General features: G+C 40.7%; 1 protein-coding gene across 1 annotated transcript; it reads left to right on the plus strand.

Annotated features, from left to right (window-relative positions):
- The first annotated feature begins 1,065 nt into the window (after positions 1-1,065).
- Positions 1,066-12,178, plus strand: slc7a3b (solute carrier family 7 member 3b). Its single transcript, XM_053505602.1, has 12 exons — positions 1,066-1,192; positions 3,793-4,211; positions 4,511-4,672; positions 5,027-5,198; positions 5,497-5,609; positions 5,698-5,920; positions 6,346-6,485; positions 8,301-8,403; positions 8,707-8,906; positions 10,033-10,199; positions 10,347-10,455; positions 10,906-12,178. The coding sequence occupies exons 2-12, from the start codon at positions 3,845-3,847 to the stop codon at positions 11,034-11,036; spliced, it is 1,887 nt and encodes a 628-aa protein (XP_053361577.1). The 5' UTR covers positions 1,066-1,192; positions 3,793-3,844; the 3' UTR covers positions 11,037-12,178.
- Positions 12,179-21,619: the final 9,441 nt, after the last annotated feature.

A 21,619-nucleotide genomic window follows, 5' to 3' on the forward strand; every position in this document is an offset into this window, starting at 1 on the left:
AATTCATAAATCAAATGTTTGTAAGTCAGTGACTTACTGTAAAGGAGTTTGCATGTTTTCTCTGTGCTTAGTGGGTTTCCTCCGGTTACTCCGGTTTCCTCACACAGTTAAAGACATGCAGATTAGGCTAATTGCCTAGGGCCGTTCCCAAATTGCTCATAGTGTTTGAATGAGTCCTTGCCCTGCGATGGATTGGTGTTTATACATGCAGAATACATACAGACAAGCAATCAGTGTGGAATTAAGTACAGAAAAAGTAGCTAAAAGAGAGGTAAGGTTGTAAATTTGGAAAACAATAAGTTTCTACATGTCACCTTCACAACCTATTAAAACCCATTCAAACCATTTTTAATCATTCAGTCATACAACTAGTATAGTACCAACTAAAATACCATTCCAGCTGTACATATTTCCAAACAAAAACTGAGGCAATACTATACATTCATCCGCACACACACACAAAATGTAAGCAAGCCAATGTGAGTGTTTTTCTTTTTTCCTTCATTTTTTCACTGTATTTACACATAAGACAATACACTAAGTGGTGGCTGAGGTATAATGGGTAAATCATATTCATATAGGCTACTTAATTAAATAAAATTATTAAAAGATGTATAAATAAGCTGAATGAATTGTTCCAGTGTTGGGAACCTGACAGAGGTTGGGATGTACTTGTTGAAGTGCCAATTCTCAAATCTGGACAATAATGTGGTTAGAGATAAATGATCAGAGATACTGTATGGTGTGATAAGATTTTGATATTATTTCGAATGATGGAACGAATGGAACGTGACGTCACTGCATTACCCGCGTTTTTTCTCATGTAACGGAAATACCTCATCTTGCTTTCAAATGTCTGTCCGCAAACTATCTATTACCCGCGATATAAACCGTCTCAGTTATAGAAATATATATATTAAAAAGCAGAAACAGTGATATATTATTTTATTTTTATTTCTTTTTATTATTATCTGTTTAATTCTACAAGTTCGTAAGGAGACATGTAGACGAGAGAGCGAGGCAGTGAAAATCGTGCGCACAATGACAGGTAGCGACGTCACGGAATCTGAGTCACCGCTGGTATTTCCTGAACGGTAGATCCCGCGCTTCTTATTCTGCTTCTTCTTCTTCTCTCTGGGCGCATCTGGGAGTTTAAACCTTTATTCTCTCTCTCTCACTCTCACTCACGCAGGTAATTATATATTCTATAATTTCAAATATTTATCTTGTCATAGCTCAAAGTCTTTGTCATTTATTATATCTTATCTTAGCCTTTCAATAGACTATCTTAAGTTGGTTAGAAAAGGCCACTTTTGCTTCTAGTAGTCTAGTCAAACACTCCTGATGAGAACTGACTAAATGTGCCATTTTATAATTTCTTGATATTACACATATAGATATGTAGTGAGATTATTATTTTTTTTACATTATTATTTCTTTTTTATTTTATTTTATTTCCTTTATTTTTGCCGCGCAAATAAATCAAACCACGAGCTGCATCCCGGTGATTGCATCATCAGGAGTTACTCTGTAATGTGCTTCGTTTGTTTCATACATTCACGATAACGAATAGACTATAGACTAGATTGTAGTCTACCGACACTACAGTATATGTTATAGCATCAAAGTAAGTTGTTGTTCAGTTCACTCTTTTTCTAAGTAGTGAATCTTTGTGTGTGACGTGTACAGTAACATCTGAAGTTAAATACTCCGACCTATACCTCTCACTGTACTACAAATAGGACTTTACAGATCATTACACTATACAGAGCACTATAAGAGATCAATATACATATATATACTGAATATCTATATCTATATAAAACTATCATAGATTACTATTCTGTGAAGCAAAATACCTAGATCTGTTTATCCACTGATCTTTCCTGACTTAAGCTGACTTAACTTATTAAGAGTGTTGCATCAGAATTCTTTTTGAACGTGGGAGTTCTTGTTCCAGTGTAAATTTTTCATACTTATTAAGCAGCAAGATCATTTTTAATATTATTAGAACTTGCTGATTTTACAGTAAGTCTTACAGACTTGTGACACTTCTGATATCTCTTGTTCTGTCTTAACAAGATAGAGATATATATTTTTTCCATATCAGAAGTTTAATGAATGAGATCTGCTCTTGGGACCATTTTAAACGTAACAAATAATTTTTTATTTATGTCATAACAGTGTCAACATCCTTGTCATGACGTACAGTGCATTTACTATATTTACTATTTACTGCTATCTATACATAAGAGGCAAAGGTGATGGATCTGCTAATTTGCTAAAAAAAAAATATCTGTGAGCTTAGCCACTTCCTTTACACATGTATGTTTTCTTCTAAGTAGTATTCGTTGGAATTTGAATGTAGGCCATGCTACACATGTGGTTTGCTGTAACTTCCTTTGGTTCAGTTTTTACTATGAATAGAAAGTCTTTTAGGTGATGCCAGTAAATCTGATAAATATACACAGAGTAGAGGTCTAGTAAATAAGGTTATCTGTATGTTCTTAACTGAATCTCTGTTTTGTATTTTAATTTCTTAATCATTTGAAAGGAAACATTTTGCTGTCTTTATTATCATTTATGAAATACAAATGTCCGCTAGTTTTTGGCAGATCAGAAGCTATATATATATATATATATATATATATATATATATATATATATATATATATATATATATGTCTTTATTTTGTGAGAAGATGTTGAAATAATCTCAGTTTAACTAATTTCCTTTAGAGCAAAGCATGGCACAACATTTAAACAAGTTTGTGCTGGTTTATTCCTCTCTAATTAGGTTTATGACTGTCAGGGAGTGCTTAAACAAACATGCATGGCTGCTCTGTATTATAGAAGTGCATGATAATTTGTTCCTGTATGATTATTCATTCACATCCCTGGCTCAAATGTCTTCGACATTTTTCCTGTTCTATACTTCCTTGTTTAGTTTTTATTTTTGGCCTTCAGTTGCTTGCATTCCTTATGTTCTGGTTAACAGGAAATGCTTAATTTTCCCCTTCTTAGTGTTTTGTTTTTTTCATTGAACTCAGACAAACGCATTCCTTCATTCCTTAGTAACAGAACGCTGTTACTGTGTATGTGCCTGTGTGTGTTTTATCTTAAGCAGACACACAGCAGAAAGGTCAATTGGCGCCCATTATACAGTAAAATAAAACAGAAAAAAAAATTCAGGCCAAAAGATTTTTTATTTTAATTTCATCCTAAGGTGGAATCTTTTGGGTTAAAAATAAAAATTTAAATAAAAGGCATTTCTTTTCATGACAATATAACTGTGAAATGTAACATAAAAAACAGAACAATGTTAAATAGTAAAGATTTTAATTAACCTGTGAAAAATACAGTGCAGGTGGTATGTTTGTGTACAGTATGTTATTGTAAATCTGAGTGTTGGTATTTTTATTTAAAAAAAGTTAAGTGTTTAAGTCTAAATAAATATTTGAATTCATTTGTATATTGTCTAAAATGGTGTGTTGAGAAATTGTTTTCTAGGAATTTAGTATAAAGAAGAGATAAAAAATATAAACAGAGCCAAAGGCACTCAAAATGGTGGAGCAATTAACATATAAGATACAAATGCGCAGATGTTTCTTCAGAATTTAATTCATTATACTGTATGTTGTCAACATTAAATTGTCACACTGCTGTGCAAGGATCCATTAATACATTTAGAACATTTATTTCTTTACATACTGCACATACAAGATCTGAACCAGGTTTTGAATAATGCAATGAGTATTCAACCCACTAATGCTTATTTTTTCTTCTTTTCAGTCTTTTCTTCAGTATCCTTATCATTCCTGTTCACTGTGATTGATTTGCCACCATGACGAACTCCAGGTTGATCGCATTTGGAAAGATGTTGATACGTAGGCGTGTGCTGGATAATGATATGGAGACTCGCTTTGCTCGCTGTCTATCCACTCTGGACCTCATTGCTTTGGGTGTTGGAGCCACGTTAGGAGCAGGAGTTTATATTCTGGCTGGAGAAGTGGCGCGGGAGAAGGCTGGGCCAGCTATTGTGATTTGCTTCCTGATTGCAGCTCTGTCCTCAGTGCTTGCTGGTCTATGTTATGCTGAATTTGGGGCACGTGTTCCAAAAACAGGCTCCGCCTACCTCTACAGCTATGTCACAGTGGGTGAAATCTGGGCTTTTATCACTGGATGGAACCTCATTCTATCCTACGTGATTGGTGAGTTGATGGAGTACTGTATGTACCAATAAATGATGCAACTGGGAATGAAGGAATATGCAAAGTGCACCGGCAACATGCAATTAACTTGAACACTTGACATTAAAACAAGCTGGGTAACATTTGTTATGGGTGGATTTGCCAGTTGAATCCTAATAGATGAATTAACTGTCAGTCTGTGAGGGTTTATAAATGTATTAATATACAAGGCTGTATTACAATCAATCTGCAATGACTTAAAACATTAAAGTGCTTGTTTGTTTTTAAGATTTAACATTTTTTTTGGATTTCTTTTTTAGGTACAGCCAGTGTGGCTCGAGCATGGAGCTCTACTTTCGATAACCTGGTGCATCAGAAGATTTCAAACTTTTTCAGTGAATACATGTCTATTACACACACTGGGAACGTGCTGGCGAAGTATCCGGATCTGTTTGCGCTTTGTCTTGTCATGCTGCTTACTTGTGAGTCCATTTTCCTTGAATTTTGTAACAGGTTTTAATGCCATGTCAGCTTTTAAGTTATAAATTTACATTTGAATTGACCTCTTTTTTACTTTGCTGTGAAATTTAAATACACAGGCAATGCAGTTCACAAAATATCACTAAGTACAAGTTAATAAGCTGACATCACTTACATTTTCATACTAATTAGACTTGTGTTTTTATACCATGTGTGTATTCTGCAGCATGTAAAGTTTGCAGTTAAATGCAAATGCCTACTAAAGCTCAGCTCTGGTTGTTAATGAGTCTGGGCTGCGTCTGTTCTAAATGATAGCAATGGCAGGCATTCTGAAGCTCTCACCTCCCACTCTGCAGGCCTGCTGGCGTTTGGCGTGAGTGAGTCAGCCCTGGTGAACAAGATCTTTACAGGCATCAACCTGGTGGTTTTGAGTTTTGTTATCATTGCTGGCTTTGTGAAAGGTGACACTGCCAACTGGAGCATCACTGAGGAGGACATCAAAAACAACAAAAGCCCTCCAGTACCAGAGTGAGTCAACCAACTACATCTCTGATGTGCAAGCCATAGCAGAAGGTGTTTTTCCAAGAAAGTGTTAATTGTACATCATTAAATGTCAGGGGTCACACATGCGAATCCGTTATATCCACTATGACCCTGAACAAAGGCCACATGGATAGTGTTGTAAAACAAACAGTTCTGAAAAGCTATTCATGATTCACAAGCAGTAAATCCAATAATACCTGCACAATAGATCTTATTGATTATTTTTCACTTTTTTGCGCCTCCATTACAGAATAAATGTATGCATATGTTTTGTGCTTTTCAGTGAAACAAGTTTTGGCGCAGGAGGTTTTGCTCCATTTGGTTTTTCTGGGATTTTGTCTGGTGCAGCCACTTGCTTCTATGCATTTGTGGGTTTTGACTGCATTGCCACCACAAGTATGTCACACACCACATCTAGTGTAACATGTAGCCTTTGGGTAGGTAATTCATTCCGACTAACTGATTTCATTTTTCTCACGTAAAGGTGAAGAAGCCAAAAACCCCCAGCGTTCGATACCAATAAGCATTGTGGCTTCACTGCTCATCTGCTTTGTTGCTTACTTTGGAGTTTCTGCAGCTCTTACCCTCATGATGCCTTACTACGTTCTAAACACTAACAGCCCTTTGCCTGAGGCTTTTGAATATGTAAACTGGATGCCTGCACGCTACATAGTGACCGTGGGCTCCCTCTGCGCTCTTTCCACCAGGTATGTGTGTTTTTAACTTTAAGCCTCATGTTCTTTTCACTACTTTACTACAAATATGCCATTGACCCATCTGTTCTGATTTTATAGCAATATAGTTTTGCAATAATAGACAAAGAAGAATTCACTGCTGATAGCAGGCCTAAGTTAGACTTAAACTCAGGTTTAAAAATCTGTAGTGTTAAGGAAGGTAAATGTACAATTACTTTTCATAGTGTTAGTTATTTCTCTACAAAATATAAAAGGGGTCATTTTTGAACTGAAAAGAATATGAGAGTGAAAGCAGTGAAATGAATGTGCCAAATATGTTTGCATTCTTTTTATTATTTTTTTTTTTTCATTTACTTTTTTTAATTGTTCCACTTTTGTGGCATGAAAGTATGCAAGTAATGTGCATGTTAATTAGTATTATTGTTGCCTGGCTCTAGTTTGTTGGGCTCCATGTTCCCCATGCCCCGTGTGATCTTTGCCATGGCTGAGGATGGTCTGCTGTTCCGTTTCCTCTCCCGCATGCACAAGAAAACGAAGACCCCTGTGCTTGCCACCATTGTGTCTGGCGTTGTAGCAGGTAGTGCTGGAGTGCTATTCAGGCCCAGGCTTGTGTGATATTAATTGTTCGCTTCTCACAGTTTTCTGTCTTAAAATGTAGTAAAATTACAACCACACCATGACAGGTTTATACAAATTAGGTCTAAAGTCATTTACATTGATTACCTAAATACGCTGGCTTCCGTAAACAGTTACTTTATGCACGTATAGACTATCAGAACTAACTCCATCATAGAGTTAAAGTTTAAAATTGTTGCTTCCTACATGGAATTTATGTCCAAATAAGTGATAAATATAAATGGTAAAACAGTAAAATGTCACCGATTCTTATTGTAGGGTTTTTTGAGGGTTTATGGATAGGCAAAGCTGTGTGCAAGTTGTTTTATTATTTATTTATTTATTTTTGATTAATAGAAAGATTTTTTTATCTACAAGGGTGAGTCAAAAATTATCCGCACATCGTTTATATTTAACCTTCTGTTGGTCGCACCGCCTTACCGGCGCTTTCTGTTCAAGGCTACTGTCTTCTCAGTCCCTGCTGTGCAGGTGTGAATGTGTTAGATCAGTTCATTTGTAGCTGTGGTGCAAGCAAAAACGGATATCCCACTTGTGATTTACATGAAAGAAGAGACACCGTGCAGTGATTTATTTTTTGTGGTCTGAAGATGCACCTGGTGCTAAAACAACTCACGAAAGAGCACAAAAAGAAGCGCTTGGATATCTGCAAACAGAATTTGTGAAAGTTTCTTAAGAGGAATCATTTCTGGTGATGAGATATGGATTTATAACTAGAGTCTGAGAGGGCAGAGTATGGAATGGAAACATCCGCAAACGCAGATGAAGAAAAAGTTCTGAAGTCAACCATCAGCTGGGAAATTGATGTGACTGGTTTCTGGGATTCTCAAGGGCCAGTATTGGAAAATCATCAGAAAAAGTTTCAACGATCAACAGTGCTCATTACAGTGAGATGCTTATTGAAGAGCTGAAGCCTAAAAGGATTTAATACAGAGGAACGCAACCCGAGGATTTTGGGATCTTCCATGACAGTGCATGTCCACACTCTTGAGCCCTCACTGTCGACAAACTATGTTTTGAGGTGTTAAAGCATCCTCCCTATAGTTCTAATCTTGGCTCTGATCTGACTCATTAATCTCCTGTTTGGTACCCTGAAAGCAGTCCTACAAGGATGCAGATTCACTTTTAATGAAGAAGTGGAGACAGAGGTGCATTTGTTGCTCTCAAGGTGAAACTTGTTGACAGATGAACAACATGCATTAAAAAGTGATGTCTTTCAATTTAAGTAATTCTACAACTGGAGTGCGGTTCATTTTTGACTCCCCGTCGAATTCTGTAACTGTATGCACAACCCTCATAGTTGCTGGACTTATTAATTCTTGACTTTTTTAAATAAATGGATTAATAAAAGGATTATTGGATTAAAATGTAGGATAAAGTAGATTAATCTAACCAGAAAATGATTACTAAATTAACCGTGAAAAATAATTGTTAGACTTATCGTTAGACTCAAAAAATATATATATAATATGATAATAATTCAATCAATTGATAGATTAATTAATTACAGAATTATTATTATATGCAGCCCAATTAGGTCCACATGGCCAACATTTTAATTGTCAGTATCTCTCAATGTTGGCGAGTGCTTGTCTAAATCATCTCTGGACAATGTGCCAGTGTAAAAATATGTAGGGATGATAAAATAATTATATCACCCAAGCCTACTGGTACTCATACTCAGGTCTTTGTTTGTGTTTTCACAGCATTATTTTTTTCTTACTGAATAAAATCCAATGCTCTGTTTTTCTCTATGTAGCGCTGATGGCCTTCTTGTTTGATCTGGCTGCGTTGGTGGATTTGATGTCTATTGGTACCCTGCTGGCTTACACACTCGTGGCAGTTTGTGTGCTCATCCTCAGGTTGGTGCACTTTTATACGGCATACAAACACATACAAAGAGAGGCACTGATGGCCATTAGGAATGGTTTGTGACTGTTAGTCCGATTAACTGATCTTAATATTCTACTAAGAGTAGAAGGAACTAATAATAATATACATTATACCAACATAAAATTGTTAATACATTGCATATTGCTCATAATTAAAATAATATGATCAATTGTATTGCTTAACCAGGCATCACTTTTATTTTAGCTGTTTTATCTATGAATAAAAAAAATGTGTTAATACTGCATGATTTATGTTTTTCATTGTATTTGTAGGTATCAGCCAGGCAGCCTGAATTCTAGCGCTGACAAAAACTCGACAGAGCTGCTGACATTGGCAGAAAGAGAGAATCAGAGCGAAGTGGAGACAACCCCACTTGATGAGACATTTTCTCCCAAACTTTTGGTGCTGCCCAGCTCAAAGTCACCCACCAGGACCTCAGGCCTTATTGTCTACATCACTACAGCTATTACATGTAAGAGTTCCTTCATTGACAAACTCTGTCTATAAGCAGCTTCCACTTCTTTATGTATATTAACAACTTACTTGAGACATTGTACATTTTTTTGATATTTTTGATATTTTAGTGTTGTATGTTTAAACACTCAACATTGTGCTTTGGCTACCTCAAGGAAGCCATGGTTGTGTGTAGGTTAACTACCTACAAAAGGGATTCTCCAATGAAAATGTAGGATTTTGAGCAAATGGCCAAAAATGTTTAATATGATTAAGTGAATTATTTAGAAATAGGAGTAAATGCAATGGATTAAGAAAGCAAGCTTTAATTGGAAACAAGATTTTACAGCAATCATGGCTTTAAACTGCAGCTAGAAGCATGGCAGAGCATTGTGAAGACAGATCAGAACAGAGTAACAACAGAAGCAAAAGAACGTTCTGGAGCTAGATCTCCATCAAGCAGTACAAATGCACTTATGGATATTTTTTGTGAAGTGTTTATGTAGCTAGAATACATAGAACTCAGTTTTTTTCAGGGTTCAGTTTCTGCAGTGCATTTCTTGTCTTAGTGACTACGCCTATTCCTGTTATGCACTTTGATCAGACACTAACATTTTTTTAGCTTTAATCAAGCTAAATATGTCAACCTGTTTTGGGTGTTTGTTTTTCGTTTCGTTTTTCTCAACGTAAAAAAAAATTATATGTTCCAATGTATTTTTCAGTTAAGCAAAATTGAAGCATCACTTGTGCCCTTAGGTTTAGCAGAGCAAAGTTTCCCTCGATGACTATATAAGAAGTCCTTATATTTACTAATATACCAATTTCTTTCTTTTTCTTTTCATTTTTAATATAATATCAGCAACGGAGCTGATGCAATTTCCTCTCAGAAAACAAGCCAACTCTCTGCAAGCTGTTGTTATGCAAAACATTAGAGGCCTGAGCTGTTATTCAAGCTGTGTCTTGTGTTCGCTTAAAAAAAAAAAAAATCTCAGAGTCAGTCAACATCATATGTGTGTGAGCCTAAGAAGATGTGTTAACGAAAAAATCTAAACTATTATATGCCTATAATACCATAAATATATTCAATAAGGCTAATTTTATCAAAAATTTAACAATACTCTCTCTCTCTCTCTATCTATGTGTAGGTGTGCTTTTCACTCTGCTATGTGTAGTTCTGGCAGTATGGGGTGAGAACATCATAGAATGCCAACCTGTCTGTGTCACTATAGTGGTTCTGCTCAGCATCGCCTCATTCATCTGCATTTTCATTATCTGGAGACAGCCTGAGAGCAGTGAGGCTGTCAGCTTTAAGGTACACATGCATTCTTCAGTACCTTTCTTTCTCTATTGGTACAAAATGATCAAGTATACTTTTCATGCATGCACTTTTCTTATCTTCTTGTACATTAGGAATTAAAATGTTGCGTTTAATTTGAATGAGTTTCTCTTTTTTTTCCAGGTGCCTTTGCTTCCTGTCTTGCCTTTGATGAGTATTTTTATTAACATCTACCTCATGATGCAGCTGGATGGGGCGACATGGATTCGTTTTGCAGTTTGGATGGTTATTGGTAAGACAAACATTATGCATTCAACATTCCATACACATTTTTTCTAGCATTTAAGGAGAGGATTTTCGCATGAAATAGACCCACAATTTTTTTTTTATTATAGATATACAGATTGCAGCCCAGTGCTGTACAGTAACACGTCAGTCAGTAAAAAAAAAAAATTAATAAAGGACAAATACTGAGCTGTCATACAGTACATTGTTGTCATCGAATGGAATTGTATTGTATTGTAAATACTATGTTGTGTATCATATTGAGAAAAAAAAACCTTTTAGCCCGTCCCTACTCATATTCTATAATTCAAACCTACTTGCAGTACATCAGAATGAAAATCTAATCTAATCCAAGCAAAGAGTTGTAGCAGGAGCTGATAGTGTTGCACGTGCTTTAGTTACTCAATAAACTGATAAATTTACTGTCTAACTCTGATTTTTTTTATGTTTCTTGTAGGCTTTTTAATTTACTTTGGGTATGGAATCAGGAACAGTTCAGAGAGCGAAAAGAATCTGGAGAACACACTGGAAGGAAAGCAAATAAATTCTGACAAACTCAAAACAGAATTTGAAGGAAGTGCAGCTTAAGAAGGACGAGATAATAATGTTGTATAGTTTACAGAAGGGTTGGTGAAGCCCTTCCACACACGCACAATACTGTTTTTTTTTAAAGCAGACAGATTTATTTATTGTATACCTTGTGACCTGAAATTGTGGAATGCTACATGTTTAAATTCAACCAGCAGAAAACTCCACTCTGAGTTACACAATTTGCAGTTATGATGCAATGCAATGACCCTCTGTGATGACAGCACGGCACACAGCCATGATAACTCATCAGGCAAATAATGAAAGTACAGCACAAAATGTCACCTGAACCAGTAAGCACTACACATAAATATTTCTGTATAGACATGTTTAGCATATATTAGTGGAGTCAGTTAAGTTTAAGCCTCTGATCAAACCGTAATTATTCATTCATAATGAATTTATCAAATTACATCTGATCAGTATTAGACTAGTGAGTGACTCAATAGCTTGGACATTTAAGGACGTTTAATTATTTACTGGAGAAATGAGATCCATTGGTTCACATGTTGCACAGATTTAAAAAAAAATGTACATATTAAATCCCCTAAGTTGGGTCTTGCCACAAAGTTTTCTGTGTTCTGTGACTGTGTTATAAATTGGTGCCTTGTTTTTAATGCACATACAGTATGTATCCTGTGCTGGCCTGTACCATGAGTTAAGTTTAGACCGTGTAGTAAGTCTGTCAACATGGTTGTTCAAAAGCAGATACAGTATCTGTATTTTGTTACAGTAAACCAACTAACTGTAGTAAGAAATACACACCTATTATGTATATGTTACATTACATTTCCAGTGGGCATTTTGAATGTTAGGATTATTTTAAAATCCACGAGGGTATGTGATGAATGACATTTTTATAATGATTTGTGAATGACAGAACTTAGATGTTGTTAGAACTTGTTAGATGTTGTGAATAGTAATGCAACCACAAACAAATTGTAATGTTTACATAATTTTTTATTGTAATGGAGGTAAAATTTGTAGTGTGTTTTTTTTGTTTTATATAGCCTTAACTGTTATATTTGTCTTTTATTACCTTTTATTACAGTTAAATAACATTTTCCTTTTTTGTTTGTTTTAATGTAAGATTAAATATTATTGTAATTATTGTATTTTTTTAATAAACAGGATAAATATGATTTGGCAAATGTTTTATTACATACATCAAAAGAACAGTTAATAACTTGAATGAGTAAGGGAAGCTTTTAGCTGCAAGTATAACAAAATAAAAAGTCTAAATCATTATTCAGTCACTTTACCATTATTTCTTCAAGAATTTCTTTAAGAAATCATTAATCTTAAACTATATCATCACCTGAATCATTTATTTTTTTTGCATTTATTAAGATTGGAGTCTATTTCTTGCACAGTATGTTCCTAAGCACTGTTTATTAGTAGTCGTGTTCTGGTGTTGTTCCATATTCTTTGTACCAGCTGGAAACTGACCTTTATAATTCACCTTCCCATGTGCTTTCTCTAATAACTCCTGTTTGTAATGGAGGAAAGACAAGAGTGGCTGCATTTGTATGATGACTGGATTCTTCATGCTGAATGTTTGGAGATATTCTTCTGGACCTAATTTATATTGTATGTTTTGAACAAGGAAGGGAAAAACATCAGGAGCAGGATTTATATGATGACAGGGTTCTATATTTCCGGCCCAAAGCAACTCTAACTTGCATTGAAGTGACAAAAAGATTCAAAATACATCCCAAATTAGTGCAAAAGTAATGGCACGTTTGCCTGCAATGCCTTCAATTTGTTGCGTATAAATCTAAACAACTTTTAATATTAAAATTTTTACAAATGTTTTAGTTTTTTTTTTTTAGCTACAATACAAAAATCTACTTCGACTGATTTTCAGGCCTAAACAAATTAAACGAGCATGTAGTTTGATACCTAAATTTTCTATTCATCCTATGATATTAATGTCTTTAACCTCTCTAACACAGAATGTTAACAAGTTAGCTAAGAAGATTTTTAATTATTGGAGCTGTTTAGGAACTCTGCAATACATTATCATGCCCCCTGTACAAGACTCTGGTGTTATAATCATGGGTTTGTTTCAGTTGGTCAGGTCTAGCCTCACCAATGTTATGGAGCAGTAGAAGGAAGTCAGATGACCTGAATGTACTGAGAGATTGAGGAATTATTTTCACACATGAACTGGAACCACATTGTGTGCTGCATAATTAATTTTGGCCAGGCAGTGTATCATCGTTAAAAACATTTCAAACATATCTTTTGATCATATTTATGCTTTTTTGATGTTATGAATCTGTGTGACACCATATTTATCAGATTGTAAAAAGTGGGACTTGCTTGAAAAAAAAATTGAGACATGTTTATAGAAAGTTAAGAATTTGCACAAAGTTTTTTTTTCTTAGTCTGTCTCAATTACTTTTGGTATCAAACCCTATCTACATTATTGAAATATTGTTTGTGTATAAATTTTTAAGCACCATTTACAATGCTAAATCATACCATAATCTTTTCACAGATCATTATTAGAGAAAATGAACATGTCTGGTCTATACGAACTTAAAGTATTTTGTATAATAAACATGAATATTTTTGCTAATAAAATAATAAATTAATTATTTTTTACCCATATTAACTTTTTTTTTTTATAAAAGAGGTTAACATCAATTTTAAATTTAGGCTTTGATTTTTACGTATTACATGAACTTGGAAGATGTTTAAGTTAATTAAATAATATTTAATTAAATAATATTGAAATACTTTACACAAGTTTGTAAGGGTCCGCCACTAGAGGTCACTGTTTTTCATTTTGTAGTTTTTTGTTGGCTGACTCAGTTTCCCAGCAGGCACCTCGGTCAGGTGATGCGAGTGCACACCTGAACCGAGGTAGCCATCAATCCATCTCCATAAATAGCTGTTATGACTGGGAAACTGGGTCGAGCATTTTTGGTATCACCACTGTCACTTGTGTGGGCATTTAGTTTTAGTTTGTTTTTGTTCTTTGTTTAGTTTATTTAGATTTTAGTTGTGTTGACTTGGGCTCTCTTATTGGCAATGTTTCTGTGTATGTTTTGTGTGTCTGTGTTAGTGGAGCTGATTCAGTCCTGTCTTAAAGGTCCTACACATTATATTTTTCATTAAATTTTAATATGATCTTTAGGGTCCTAATGAAAAGTTTGTATTATACGTTAATTAAAAATTCAAAAGGATTGTGTAAAAAAAACACTACTTTTACCTGGTAAAAACTAGCTCTGTTCTCAGCAACCTGTTTCAGTACATGCTAATTTAAATGCTCATGACCTCTGCTGAGCCCGCCCCCCCCCCGTTCTGTGGGGCGTGACACGTCGGGTATAGCGACGGAAGTGTAGTCACAACGCAGTGCTTTGTGGGTAATGCAGTCCAAACTGGAAAACTATGGATTATAGAGCCCGAGCCTGTTTTCTTCAGTCGTTTTTGGTTTGATTTAAGTACGGAACCTACGCGGAAGTTTGTAATATCGCCTGACAACGCAGAAATTAAAAGAATGGACATGCATCGACCCGTTTGTCTTTCTCATCACTGCATGTGCATGAATTAACGGGCTGTTGCGCTGCCGCGAGCAACAACAAGAAAAGCGGAGAAACTTACCGAGAGAGATACGGACGCGATGTGTTTACTGATGTGTTTACATGACTTCTTAATCTTTGACAGACATCGTTATAAACCATCTAACGTAACAAAGGTAAGCATAATATAGTGTTCCGACTACGTACACAGTTTGCAACTAGACAATCACCTTAATGCATTGTTTATTATAAACGGGCGATTAGGGATTATATAGAGACGGATGTACATAGAGAAGAAGCCATAACCATGTTCTATGAGAGTGTAAGTTAACTTACACTCCGCATTCATCGTGATTATTAGAAAAGGCGATCTGCAAAGACTTATAGTAAAATAAATCACACTCACCGAGCCTGGTGAAGATGAAGCAGGAGCACGAAGCGTTAGTACAGATCCATTTTTAGGAGCAGCTTCCTAGTAAAACCTGCATTATATTGACCCGCGTTTATTAAGCAGTCTGGTGAAAAATGATTATCGCAAACATGAACGCATTTAGGTAAATCGGCGGGGACGTTAGCTTTAAAAACTAAATTCAGCCACTGCGTCCTCAGTGGCTCAGATACCTAACCCTAGGTAGGTACCCTAGGTCACTAACCCTAGGTAGTGAATGACGACTGCTGTGTTCGCTATTACACCCAACAACTGTACACAACACTCGCTTAGGCGTCATTTTGCTCCAGCGGCGAAAAACAATGGCCGACAGCTTCTTCTCTCTCGGGGCGGGTCTTTACTAAAACACCAGTGTCAATCAACTTGTGTAGGAACGCCCTCTTGTGATGTGGCGTCACAAGGCAAGGCTTTTGCGATTGGCCTGATTTCAGAAGGGGGATGTTACTGTAATAAACGAAAAGAAAACCACTGCGCGGCTCTTTATCATCGTAGAGTGGTTGTGTACGCACTCTCCTAACACACAGTTTAGTCCAAACAGCTTAAAATAGTGCATGTAGTGCTGTATGACCCCTTTAAATGTATGTAAGTACTGTGGTTGTTGTCCTCCTGTGTTCTTGTGTGTTTAGCAAGAGTTAGGTGTGTGTTTGGCTAGGAGCGTGTTTAGCTAAAATCTATGTTGAGTTACAGTAACTAGCATGCTTCTAGCCATAGCCCCTTTGTGTCTGTAGCTGTCCTGTGTTTCCTATCCCCCTAGTGTCCCAGTGCGCCTAGCTTTAGAGTGCTGCCCCTCCTAGCTTTGGAGTACCGACTAGCTTGTTAGTGCCGGCTCGCTTAGTCTTGGAGGGCCGCCTCGCCTGGCCACTGGGTATCCTCTGTCTGTGTTTCTGTGCCCCCATTCCCTAGTGTGTGTTAAGCTATTAGGTAAGTGTAGCTTAGTGCATGTTGGGGCTAAAGACATGCTTAGCTAGGTGTATGTGTAGCTAACTGCCATGGTTAAGCACAGCTTAGCCATGTTTAGCTAAAAGCCATGCCTAGCTGATTGCCATGTCTTTAGCCCTCGTCTCGGTCTCGGTCTCTCTCGGTCTCGGTCTCTCTCGGCCTCGGTCTCGGTCTCTCTCGGCCTCGGTCTCTCTCGGTCTCGGTCTCGGTCTCTCTCGGTCTCTCTCGGCCTCGGTCTCTCTCGGCCTCGGTCTCTCTCGGCCTCGGTCGGCCTCTCTCGGCCTCCGTCTCTCTCGGCCTCGGTCTCGGTCTCTCTCGGCCTCGGTCTCGGTCTCTCTCGGCCTCGGCCTCGGTCTCTCTCGGCCTCGGTCTCTCTCGGCCTCGGTCTCTCTCGGTCTCTCTCGGCCTCGGTCTCTCTCGGTCTCTCTCGGCCTCGGTCTCTCTCGGTCTCTCTCGGCCTCGGTCTCTCTCGGCCTCGGTCTCTCTCGGCCTCGGTCTCTCTCGGCCGCGGTCTCTCTCGGTCTCTCTCGGCCGCGGTCTCTCTCGGCCTCGGTCTCTCTCGGTCTCTCTCGGCCTCGGTCTCTCTCGGCCTCGGTCTCTCTCGGTCTCTCTCGGCCTCGGTCTCTCTCGGTCTCTCTCGGCCTCGGTCTCTCTCGGTCTCTCTCGGCCTCGGTCTCTCTCGGTCTCTCTCGGCCTCGGTCTCTCTCGGTCTCTCTCGGCCTCGGTCTCTCTCGGTCTCTCTCGGCCTCGGTCTCTCTCGGCCTCGGCCTCTCTCGGTCTCTCTCGGCCTCTGTCTCTCTCGGTCTCTCTCGGCCTCGGCCTCTCTCGGTCTCTCTCGGCCTCGGTCTCTCTCGGTCTCTCTCGGCCTCGGTCTCTCTCGGCCTCGGTCTCTCTCGGTCTCTCTCGGCCTCGGTCTCTCTCGGCCTCGGTCTCTCTCGGCCTCGGTCTCTCTCGGCCTCGGCCTCGGTCTCTCTCGGCCTCGGTCTCTCTCGGTCTCGGTCTCTCTCGGCCTCGGTCTCGGTCTCTCTCGGTCTCGGTCTCTCTCGGCCTCGGTCTCTCTCGGCCTCGGTCTCTCTCGGTCTCTCTCGGCCTCTGTCTCTCTCTCGGCCTCTGTCTCTCTCGGCCTCTCTCGGCCTCGGTCTCTCTCGGCCTCGGCCTCTCTCGGCCTCGGTCTCTCTCGGCCTCTCTCGGCCTCGGTCTCTCTCGGCCTCGGCCTCTCTCTCGGCCTCTGTCTCTCTCGGTCTCTCTCGGCCTCGGCCTCGGTCTCTCTCGGCCTCGGCCTCTCTCGGTCTCTCTCGGCCTCGGTCTCGGTCTCTCTCGGCCTCGGTCTCTCTCGGCCTCGGTCTCTCTCGGTCTCTCTCGGTCTCTCTCGGCCTCGGTCTCTCTCGGCCTCGGTCTCTCTCGGTCTCTCTCGGCCTCGGTCTCTCTCGGCCTCGGTCTCCCTCGGCCTCGGTCTCTCTCTAGGCCTCGGCCTCGGTCTCTCTCGGCCTCGGCCTCGGCCTCTCTCGGCCTCGGCCTCGGCCTCTCTCGGCCTCGGTCTCTCTCGGCCTCGGTCTCTCTCGGCCTCGGTCTCTCTCGGCCTCGGTCTCGGTCTCTCTCGGCCTCGGTCTCTCTCGGCCTCGGTCTCTCTCGGTCTCTCTCGGCCTCGGCCTCTCTCTCGGCCTCTGTCTCTCTCTCGGCCTCTGTCTCTCTCGGCCTCTCTCGGCCTCGGTCTCTCTCGGCCTCGGCCTCGGTCTCTCTCGGCCTCGGCCTCGGTCTCTCTCGGCCTCTCTCGGCCTCGGTCTCTCTCGGCCTCTCTCGGCCTCGGCCTCTCTCGGCCTCGGCCTCTCTCGGTCTCGGCCTCGGTCTCTCTCGGCCTCCGTCTCGGTCTCTCTCGGCCTCTCTCGGCCTCGGTCTCTCTCGGTCTCTCTCGGCCTCGGCCTCTCTCGGCCTCGGCCTCTCTCGGCCTCCGTCTCGGTCTCTCTCGGCCTCTCTCGGCCTCGGCCTCTCTCGGCCTCTCTCGGTCTCTCTCGCCCTCTCTCGCCCTCGGCCTCTCTCGGCCTCGGCCTCTCTCGGTCTCTCTCGGCCTCCGTCTCTCTCGGCCTCGGTCTCGGTCTCTCTCGGCCTCCGTCTCGGTCTCTCTCGGCCTCCGTCTCGGTCTCTCTCGGCCTCCGTCTCGGTCTCTCTCGGCCTCTCTCGGCCTCGGTCTCTCTCGGTCTCTCTCGGCCTCGGCCTCTCTCGGCCTCGGTCTCTCTCGGCCTCCGTCTCGGTCTCTCTCGGCCTCTCTCGGCCTCGGCCTCTCTCGGTCTCTCTCGGCCTCGGCCTCTCTCGGCCTCGGTCTCTCTCGGCCTCTCTCGGCCTCTCTCGGCCTCTCTCGGCCTCTCTCGGTCTCTCTCGGTCTCTCTCGGTCTCTCTCGGCCTCGGTCTCTCTCGGCCTCGGTCTCTCTCGGCCTGGGTCTCTCTCGGCCTCGGTCTCTCTCGGTCTCTCTCGGCCTCGGCCTCTCTCGGTCTCTCTCGGCCTCGGCCTCTCTCGGCCTCTCTCGGCCTCTGTCTTTCTCGGCCTCTGTCTCTCTCGGCCTCGGTCTCTCTCGGCCTCGGTCTCTCTCGGCCTCGGTCTCGGTCTCTCTCGGCCTCGGCCTCGGTCTCTCTCTCTCTCGGCCTCGGTCTCTCTCGGCCTCGGCCTCGGCCTCTCTCGGCCTCTGTCTCTCTCGGCCTCTGTCTCTCTCGGTCTCTCTCGGCCTCGGTCTCTCTCGGCCTCGGTCTCTCTCGGCCTCGGTCTCGGTCTCTCTCGGCCTCGGTCTCTCTCGGCCTCGGTCTCTCTCGGCCTCGGTCTCTCTCGGCCTCGGTCTCTCTCTCTCTCGGCCTCGGTCTCTCTCGTCCTCCGTCTCGGTCTCTCTCGGCCTCCGTCTCTCTCGGCCTCGGTCTCTCTCGGCCTCGGTCTCTCTCCGTCTCGGTCTCTCTCGGCCTCGGTCTCTCTCGGCCTCGGTCTCTCTCGGCCTCGGTCTCTCTCGGCCTCTCTCGGCCTCGGCCTCGGTCTCTCTCGGCCTCGGTCTCTCTCGGCCTCCGCCTCGGTCTCTCTCGGCCTCCGGCTCGGTCTCTCTCGGCCTCCGTCTCGGTCTCTCTCGGCCTCCGTCTCGGTCTCTCTCGGCCTCCGTCTCGGTCTCTCTCCGTCTCGGTCTCTCTCCGTCTCGGTCTCTCTCCGTCTCGGTCTCTCTCGGCCTCCGTCTCGGCCTCCGTCTCGGCCTCCGTCTCGGCCTCCGTCTCTCTCGGCCTCGGTCTCTCTCGGCCTCGGTCTCTCTCGGCCTCCGTCTCGGTCTCTCTCGGCCTCCGTCTCGGTCTCTCTCGGCCTCCGTCTCGGTCTCTGTCTCTCTAGTGTCCAGTTTCAGCTCCACGCATAGTTTGTGTGTCCTGTTATGTTTGTCCTCCCCCTGCCTGTGTCTTGCCACAGGACGTGTTATGTGTCCCTCTGCCTGTGTCTCGCCATTGTACTATGCTTTAATGCTATTCCAAGACCCCACCATGCTAGCACTGTGTGTACAATATAGACTATATTGTGTAAAAAAAAATAATAAAAAAAAAAGCGTATAAAGTGTATTTCAGCATTTTGAAGTGCTCAGTTTACATGGCCTGAAGTGAGGAAAGAACACAAAATAATGATTGAAGAAATATACAAAAATAGTTTATTAATAATAATAATAATAATAATAATTATTATTATTATTATTATAACGTTTTAGGAGTGATCGTTTTCTTATCTGGTACAAGATGAGCATGGGTCTACAGAAAGTTGAGGGGAAAAGTGTATCATAAAAAAGCAAACTGGGAAATGTTTCTGAAAGTTATTGATGATTATGCCAGTTCAAGCAGGAAATGAGCTTTAAAAAGACGGACAGTTCAATAAAACAAGGAATAAAAACAAGGCAGACTCATTGGAGGAAGTTTTATGATAGAATTGGGTATTCTACCTAGGTATGTACTATAAAACAATGGGTTGGGATAGAAAATAGTTCAGCTATCTGTTCTGGTGGATGGTCAAAATCTATGTTAACATTACTAGTTCCAGTAATCTAAGTGAGGAGGATAAAAAAAGATAACAAAATCACTGAATATGTGGGCCTTGAGTGAAAAGGGAAGCAAAATGGTCAGCAAGATTTCCCCATTTACAATCGGAGAATTAAAAAGGGTTCTGAGTAATACAGAAAAGACTTACTGGAAAGACTTACTAGTAGACTTACTGGAAGAGAGAAGTTTGATGGCTGCTTATGAAAGTGGATTTAGAAACCAGAGGAACACCATGGACCCACTAATATTTCTAGAGCAAAAAGTAAGAAAAGCTCAGATAAATAAAGGCGATGAATTCAGATACATTTTTTTATGTGTAAAACTTTTACGATATGACTGCAAATCAAAATGCACTTTTTATTTAAGTTAAAGACTTTTGGATGTAAATATTGACCAAGCCAGTGTAAGAGAGCATGGAGAAATGGAGCCTATCCCAGGAGACTTAGGGCGAAGGGTACACCCTGGACAGGTTGCTAATCCATCTCAGGACGCACACATACAAACACTAGGGGGCAATTTGGGAACGCCAGTAGCCTAATCTACATATCTCTGGACTGTGGGAGAAAACTAAAGCACTCAGAGAAAACGCACCAAGCAGAGGGGGAACAGGTACAGTCAGGAGTCACCAGGATCTTGTGTGTAAAATCTTAGTATCTAACTCAAGAATAGTATGTGGGGAAATGAGGGAGCCGGAGAGCTGGCAAAAGAAGCAACTAAAAAATAAATGGATGTTGAGGTCAATATCAAATTATTAAAGTATAGCCTTAAGCAACACAAAACAACAATGGCAACAGAAATGGAATAATGAAGCAAAAGCAAGGCATTTCCATTTAGTACAGTAGATGTGATAAGGGAAAGAGGAATTATTAATTACAAGACATTTACCGAAGACAATTGGCGGTAATGTAACCTACTAGATTCTAATCGCAATTAAACAACAAAGGAAAAAAGGAAGAAAAAGAAGAATTCTGCCAAAGTCCCTGAGGTCCAGTTCTGATGTGTGATGTTAAAACCTATACAATTATGCACATGCGCACACACATGACTATTTTCATTCTAGATCAGATGTATTTTTTCACTGGATTCACACACTAGACATTACATTAAGTGGTGGCTGAGTTATAAAGGGTAAATCATATTCATATAGGCTACTCAGTGCAAAAAACAAACAAAATGATTAAATGATATATAAATAAGCTAAATAAATTATTCTAATTTTGGGTTGCTTGGCCTGACAGCGCACCTGACAGATGTGTTGAAGCGAGACCTCTTAACTCTGGACAGAAATCTGGTTACATGTACAGTAAATGATCAGAGAGACTATATTCTATGTAATAAGATTTTTATTTATAATGAGCAATTCTAGTTGATTGAGAGTGCAATGACTGTAATAGATTCTAATACATGTCATTGCTGAACATAACCAAAAAAATGCCCATACATCCCTTATAATGGAAATACCTCCTTTTCTTAATTTCTCTTTCTCAATTCGTTTAGTAACTTAGTCACACTTGCTCCAGTCAAAAGTATGGAAACAACTTCTAATTCAATGTTTTTGCTTTTTTATTTGTTTTCTACATTCTAGAATAATATTGATAATTTCAAAACTATGGAATTAAATAAAT

Source organism: Clarias gariepinus, chromosome 10, assembly GCF_024256425.1.
Source record: "Clarias gariepinus isolate MV-2021 ecotype Netherlands chromosome 10, CGAR_prim_01v2, whole genome shotgun sequence".
Taxonomy (NCBI): domain Eukaryota; kingdom Metazoa; phylum Chordata; class Actinopteri; order Siluriformes; family Clariidae; genus Clarias; species Clarias gariepinus.

Coding starts and splice junctions, on each gene's coding strand:
- slc7a3b (XM_053505602.1), top strand. CDS start 3,845: ATGACGAACTCCAGGTTGATCGCATTTGGAAAGATGTTGATACGTAGG. Junction 4,673..5,026: donor TCTTGTCATGCTGCTTACTT/GTGAGTCCATTT, acceptor CCCACTCTGCAG/GCCTGCTGGCGTTTGGCGTG. Junction 10,200..10,346: donor GTGAGGCTGTCAGCTTTAAG/GTACACATGCAT, acceptor TTTTTTTTCCAG/GTGCCTTTGCTTCCTGTCTT.